At 43.9% G+C, this 7283-nt stretch overlaps 1 protein-coding gene across 3 annotated transcripts in view; it reads right to left on the bottom strand.

The window, feature by feature from the left end:
• Positions 1-3306: 3306 nt before the first annotated feature.
• The window catches only part of RAB23 (RAB23, member RAS oncogene family), a 30546-nt gene continuing 26569 nt past the window's right edge, over positions 3307-7283 (bottom strand). For all 3 annotated transcript variants that reach the window (XM_044776920.2, XM_044776924.2, XM_044776922.2), the window contains exon 7: positions 3307-6858. In XM_044776920.2, the coding sequence (XP_044632855.1) occupies positions 6719-6858 (140 nt within the window). In that variant the 3' untranslated portion in view covers positions 3307-6718. The remainder of the gene's footprint in view (positions 6859-7283) is intronic.

Genomic DNA, 7283 nt, shown 5'->3' with positions numbered 1-7283 from the left:
CATTAGAACAGTAACACTTTCACACTGGGAAGAGAGTCCAGATGCAGATTGATTTTATATTTATCTCTCTCAATGCAAACAACACTGAGATTCATTTTCTGGACAACAATGCCAAATTAGTCCCTCTTCATAAAAAGCAATTACAATCTAAGCCATTCATGGTTTTGGTTGCCAGCCAAAGACTGCCTCATTTAAATCTTTCCATTTCTCGGGAAACCTTAATTCTCACTGGTAACTGGGGCAACGCTGTTTGATTTCAAGTCAGTGGACTCTGAGTTGCTACCCTCAGGTTCACTGTCAGATAAAGATTTTGTGTGTGCGCCATCTTTTTCTTGATCAGTTTTTTGAAAATTAAGAAGCAGTCAAGTTTGGCTCAAGTTCTCGAGGTCTGTCAGCATCCGTAAATCCCTTCCGCTGGGGGAAATACTCCCCTTCCCCTCGCTCCCTGTCAGCCGGGACTACTTCTACTACAGAATTCTCGGCTCTGCCTCCTCTACTGTTGTATTCTCCGCCGTTGTTTCTTTCCCATTTTCTGTGATGGAGTTTTATTGGAGGCCGTCGTGATCACGGACCTGAAGAGCTGGCATCTGCCGTCTCCAAGCGGCTTCCATCCTGGTCTGCAGCATCTCCCCCATCTACCAGCAGCTCGAGCCACATTCCAGGGGTGGGGACCTCAGTGTTGATTCTTAACATTTATTTTTGTTTATAAGAATGGAAGTGTAATTTATTTTGACGTGGTGAAACTCCTGAGAGTCATGTTTTTACCTTCATTTAAACTGGTGTTTTTTTTTTTTTTTTGGTGAGTAAGTTTGGCCCTGAGCTAATGTCTATTGCCAATCTTCCTCTTTTTGCTTGAGGAAGATTGTTGCTGAGCTTACATCTGTGCCAGTCTTCCTCTATTTTGTACGTCGGTCACCACCACAGCGTGGCTTGATGAGCAGTGTGTAGGTCCACATCCGGGATCTGAACCGGTGACCCAGGGCCACTGAAGCAGAATGCGTGAACTTCACCACCACACCATCAGCCCAGCCCCTAAACTGTCATCTTTTATCTAGATAACAGATTTGGACTATAAGGGAATTGGAGTATGTTTTGCCCTATGTTGACACGTTCCCTGACAGACCCGTCCAATTCCATACCATTCCTAGCGTGTAACATACAGTCTTAGGCTGGCCCTTCTGCCTCCTTCATGAGCACTGCTTCCCAGCAGAGTGTTCCCATCCCCCGCCCTGGCTCCTCCTCGCCTGGTGTGTGGCCAGCAGGACCCCCCGCGGAGTTGATAGAAGAGCACTCAGTGTTCATCCACCGAGGACAGAGTGACCGTGCTGCCTGCTTAATGATCTGCCACATGCAGAACTGACCCTCCTGGTACTGTCATGTGGGAACCCCTGACATTGGAAAAAAAACCCTGGGGCCGGCTTGGTGGCTCAGCGGTTAAGTTCGCACGTTCTGCTTCTTGGCGGCCCGGGGTTCACCAGTTCTGATCCCAGGTACGGACATGGCACCGCTTGGCAAAAGCCGTGCTGTGGTAGGCGTCCCGCACATAAGAAGTAGAAGATGGGCACGGATGTCAGCTCAGGGCCAGTCTTCCTCAGCAGAAAGAGGAGGATTGGCAGTAGTTAGCTCAGGGCTGATCTTCCTCAAAAGAAAGAAACCCCTAAAGCTTTCAGAGGGACGGGAAGGGGAGAGCTGACAGGAGCCAATGTGAACTGGTGGCTTCCAGCCCGGCTTCCCGGCCAGAGCATCACTACGTCCTCCAGGGGGCACCATTCATCACTGTTGTACACGAACCGCGCCCTCCCTGTAATACAACATAGTCGGCCAAGTGAGGTGTTGTGCAGAGGGGCACGAGCGCAGGTGTGGTCCCTGGTACTCATGCAGCTCAGTCCAGCGCCCTGCTCGGAATGCTTAGAATCCACCCAAAGAGGTGATCAGTTAGTAGAACTCTGCTTCAACATTTTAAAATTGGAAAGCATTAGTTTACTAACTGCTCAAAGTAGCAGAGTAAGGATCTGGCAAGCTAAGTGACATGCACTGATTTTTAACTAGGAAACGTCCATGCGTTTGTCCCTTTCAAATGACTTGTAATAAATGCTGATACATTTGGAGTACATGTATGTGATAATGCTATTTTTGAAGGCTGGATTTCTGTGTGTGTCCACTCGTACACCAAGCAAGCAAAATGACATGAACCTTCTGCCTAGGGATGCGACCACATTGCTACATTTTCGATCATGAACTTAGAGTAAACAACTCGGACTGGCTCACACAAATCTTAATTATCCAGTCACCCTGCTCCACGCGGTAGCAGTCGCGCTCCCCCCTGGCGTTCGGCGGGCGGCGCGGCCCCGGTGGCGGCACTCGCCGATTTCAGTATCTAGTCCAGCTTTTATCTGTAATATTCCAGCGTAATCAGAACAGGTTAAGGCGGGCACCAGTTTGTGTAGGAATTTGACAAATGGGTCAGAAGACTGAAAAACCTGGCATTGGAAAACTGGATCCAGGGAGGATTAAAAATACATCTTCCCAAATGTAATTGGCCGACCTCGGGTCCGAAGATGACACAACCCTGGGACAACACAGAACACCCAGAGGGGAAGTTTTGCTGCAGGAAGACCTGGCGAGGGCGCCCCACCCCACCTCTTCCCAGCAGAGGGCCGGGCCCTGCCCTGCCCTCCCCGCTGTGATGATGCCCCCGAGTTAGGAACTTTAAAGGAGATACAGCATGCAAGGGGCTCCGCATGGTGGCTAACACAGAAAGCGCTTGTTAAATAAATTTGAACCATACAGTTATTTTGTAAACACAGGACTATGTAAATGTATTGTGGGGGCAGGGCAAGAGCCTCAAAACAAGACAAAACAAGTTTTCTTTAACACAGATGGATACTGATAGAAAAGAAACTCAGTTTCCAAGGCAAAATTATTTAAGCCACAGGGCTACTAAATTGCATTAAATATCCACCGTCAATAAAAAGAGTATGCTAAATGTTGGCAGAGTATCTGAAACTGAAAGATTTTTAGGTTGTTTTGTTTTGTTTTCTTTGGTGAGGAAGATTGTTGCTAACATGTTGCCAATCTTCCGCTATTTTGTATGTGGGATGCCACCACAGCATGGCTTGATGATTGGCATGTAGGTCCACACCCGGGATCCAAACTTGAGAACCCCAGGCCGCCGGAGTGGAGTGCATGAACTCAACCCCTACGCCACTGGGCCAGCCCCTGGTTATTTTGATTTTTAAAGAAGTCACATTAAACCTTTTACTATTTGGTTCCACACTGGTGAGACATCACACATATCACACAAAATTCTAGCTTTGAAACGCATTTATTTTTTTATTATTATTGGAATTCATCTTTCGTGAAACTGTTATTAAGCAGTATATTTTAAATTAAGCTCGAGGGTATAACTGCAACCCAATAGCAATACATACAAGTGGTTTTCCATTCAAATTTACAAAAGCATTATTTAGTAGTAACAAAAATATAGACGGGGTTCAGTTTTCCTTTTAATCCAAAGTTTTTATTTTTAAAAGACCATTTACCAGCGTCCACTGTAGCTATCTCCAGAGAAGACAAGGAGCCTTGCCTAACGCCAGTGACAACAGCCAAATCACCCAGCGACCTGGGAGGAGGCGACTGGGGATGCCCGAGTCCACTGTGGTTTTGCATATTTTCCGTTAGCAAATAAATTCACCTGTGTGATGGGCTGACATGTCTGAGGGTGAAACCTAAAGAGCGACACTAGCACACATACTTTAACAGTTTAAACAGAACACAGCCACTGTTCATTAGGAGACTGTGCCACGTGGGACAAATCTTCACCCGGTCAGTTCATTCTGTTTTCAGACAGACAGACGGACACCTGAATGAGACAGTCATGGGAGCACGGCAGCAAGTAACCAGTAACTACCTGAAAGGTTTCGAAAAGGACGTGAACAATCAGCAATATCTTAAAGTAGTTCACTTCCAGTTGGGACGTTAGGTCCTGAGGCCAGTTCCCCATTCTGTGATCTTCAGAGCAGGTCCCAGGCCCTGAGTCCCAGGCACAAGGGAGCACTCTAGCGAGACCTCTTTCCAGGCCAGCGTCTGGAACCACCATCCCACTGCGATCCACGAGGCAGGGGCTCAGCCTCTTTTTGTCATGTTAGTTCTACTTTATTTTGATCAAGTACATACGTGCTGTCAACTTTGGGCAGATAACAAGGAAACCATTTAGCCCGGCTTTATTTAACTATGCTGCCTTATACAGGCTATTCTGCATGCTGTTTAATTCCACAGACGGACTGAAAGAGGGAGAGGGACCCTGAGGAACCCTGACACACGGCGGTTACCCCACAGCTATGTCTGTGCTGCGATTAGCCGTCACGTGAGACGGTGCATCGGAGCCCAACGGCACAACCTGGAGTCTCAGACAAGTTTCTCTTTTGCATCTACAGTCCATTAAAAATTAGCAGTGAAGTTATTTAAAAGATTTAAGGGTGGCGGGGGGGGGGGGGGTAGAATTAATGCCAATTTTGAAGGTTTCAGAATTAAATTGAGAAAGTAACCTGCGACTTGTGGCTGATTTTCAGGCCTAATTATTTAAAATGACTAATTATGGTTAGGTTTAAAATACAGAACTGCAAATTAACAAGTCAAATGTGACAAAGATCTCTCTTCGGTTCTTGTAAAAAAGAAAAAAGGACAAAACTAAGTACGTAAAACTATAATACAAATATCAAGAGAACTGCAACCATCATCAGAGATTACATTTTTTATATAGAAGAATAACAAACTTTTACCCACACACATTTAATATGAAATAGCACACCATATTACATAACGTATTTTCCTGTCCTAAAAACCCTAAGACTACTTGCTGCAAAATATATTTTGTGCAAAAATTAGAGACTGTATTTCCATGGAGTAGAAGAGGGAAGAGGAATGACTGGCAGGTGTCGACTGTTAGCAACTGAGTTCTTCCCCCAACACCTATCCCACTGCCAGCAATGGGAGTGGTGACAACTGGGGACATAAAAATCAACATTTTATATTACTTTGAAACAGATAATACCAGATTATTCTAATATTATGAAGAGCAAACATTCACTCTTGACCACTTAATGAAGACACGCTCCAGAAAATTCCATGATGTTTTCAACATTATTCCGGATAGCTGATGGGGGTGGTATAGATGGAAGACTTTAAAAAAAGGGATAGAGGAACATGTAAAGAAATATAGAAAACATTATGCATTTAGTACAAATCATGAAAAAGGACTTTATGACACATTTTCCAAGAAAAGTTATTTTTACATATTTTGAAAGCCTGTAAAAACCAAGTATATTGCAAGGGGTTAAAAACAAAGTCACTGATGAATGATAATCAGTTTTGACGGAGTTCATGCGATTATCTTAGTTGGAAAGCTACTGTCCCAAGTCACAAATTTATGCTCTGCCGCATGATTACATATTAAAACCATTTCTCAAAAGAAATTATTTTGCATTTGGTGCTGACACAGCTCTTGAGAAAGTGTTATACAAACCGAAGGTTATAGAAATTTTTAAGTGATAGTCTTAAAATACCATACAAAAATGTGTAAACAAAAAGATGCTTTAGAGTTGCAGGCATTATGAAATCCATAATGTGGACTAAGACAAAAGATCATCTCTTGTGCATTTTTAAAGATTGTTAGCATAATCCTAAAAGTTCAGAATTACATTTTCAGTCAGCAGCAGAAGGTGCCAGAGGCACTAGCGACTTCCCAGGACCCAGGGACTGACCGCAGGCGGGCTGTGGATCTCCTCAGGGACGCGGCCAGCACAAGCTCGCCACGCTTAGGGACGGACGGACGAAAAAGATTTTGCAGCAAGTCTCACCTGGGAGATGCTCTAGCATTAAAACATTTATAATCCTCTTTTATCTACCCTGTCAGAGAGGAAAACTGCTTTTAAAAGATATTATAAACAATATAAATTCTGATAGTAAAGCACTGTAAAAATTAGGTATGATATTTTTGGCACAAAGCACTTTTTAAATCTGAGCTTGTTTTGCAAAATATATGTCCGGAATTTCTTATTTGAAAATAAAACTTTTTAACATACACACAATGTGTAAATGGTCTTACAAATGAATTAATTAGATTCTATGTTTCCTTAAATACTGCACATACGTTCAGTTTATTTCGGCACCAGATACCGGCATGCATACCTCCACACTCCACGTTAGACAGATATTGCACAGTAACATTGCCAACATACACACTAATGCAGTCTGGCAAGACTTAGGGTTCACCTGTCAATATTATTTTTTTGTAAGTGTTAGGATTTGATACTATTTTCCAGAAAAGCTAGATGACCAATTTCAGAAAAAGAATGCTTGCTATCTTTCCTTGACCCATAATATTAAAATCTGTACCAATATATTTAGGCATTTCATTTATGTTTTCCAGCATTTAAAATTCAGCAAAACCTGTTTTTGACATTTCTTATGGCATTCCTTCAAAAACAGGAGAAGCTTCGTCTAATGTAAAAAGATTAGAATGAGTCCACAGGGCAGTGCTTCTTCCAGCAAAGACCAGTCCGCTCTGACAAGCCCTGCAGCACCACGCTTCAGTCCGTCAGCTCCCAGAGGCCCGTAGGTGCAAAGTCTGCGAAAACACTTGTAACAGCACGAGAGCTGCGTGGATTGCCTCCTGAGTTGCACGATACGATGCAATCTTCTTCCTCCCAAAAAAGTTTTAGGGTATGCTACAGCTGCTAAAAGGATTTCTGTTTTTCTTGGTCCTCTGTTTGTTGGGTCTAAGATTGATGACATCTCCACCATTCAGGGTACTGGAATTCGGACCCAAGTGACCTCCACCAGCTGTATTAAAGACACCTGCATAAATTGAGGGAAAACAGAGATTGACACTGATGCGCCTCAGGGTTACCTACTGCAGACTGTACACCCAGCTTCTTAGGAAATCGGCAATGTGTGCCAAGTATTTACAATTTTAAGCTTTTGTTTTCATTTCATTTACTTTTACAGGTTTTATTTTTTATTTTTCCTTCTTCTACCCAAAGCCCACCAGTACACAGTTGTGTATTTAGTTGTGAGTCCTTCTAGTTGTGGCATGTGGGACACCGCCTCAGCATGGCTTGACGAGTGGCGCCAGGTCCGCGCCCAAGCTCTGAACTGGTGAAACCCTGGGCTGCCCAAGCGGAGTGCACAAACTTAACCACTCAGCCACGGGGCTAGCCCCTCATTTATTTTTAATAGCCAATATACATGGTTCAAAGTTCCAAGGGTACAAAAGGGGCCAC

The sequence above is a fragment of the Equus asinus genome, chromosome 8 (genome assembly GCF_041296235.1).
Source record: "Equus asinus isolate D_3611 breed Donkey chromosome 8, EquAss-T2T_v2, whole genome shotgun sequence".
In the NCBI taxonomy this organism is placed as follows: domain Eukaryota; kingdom Metazoa; phylum Chordata; class Mammalia; order Perissodactyla; family Equidae; genus Equus; species Equus asinus.
This window is presented reverse-complemented; position numbering and strand designations above follow the sequence as displayed.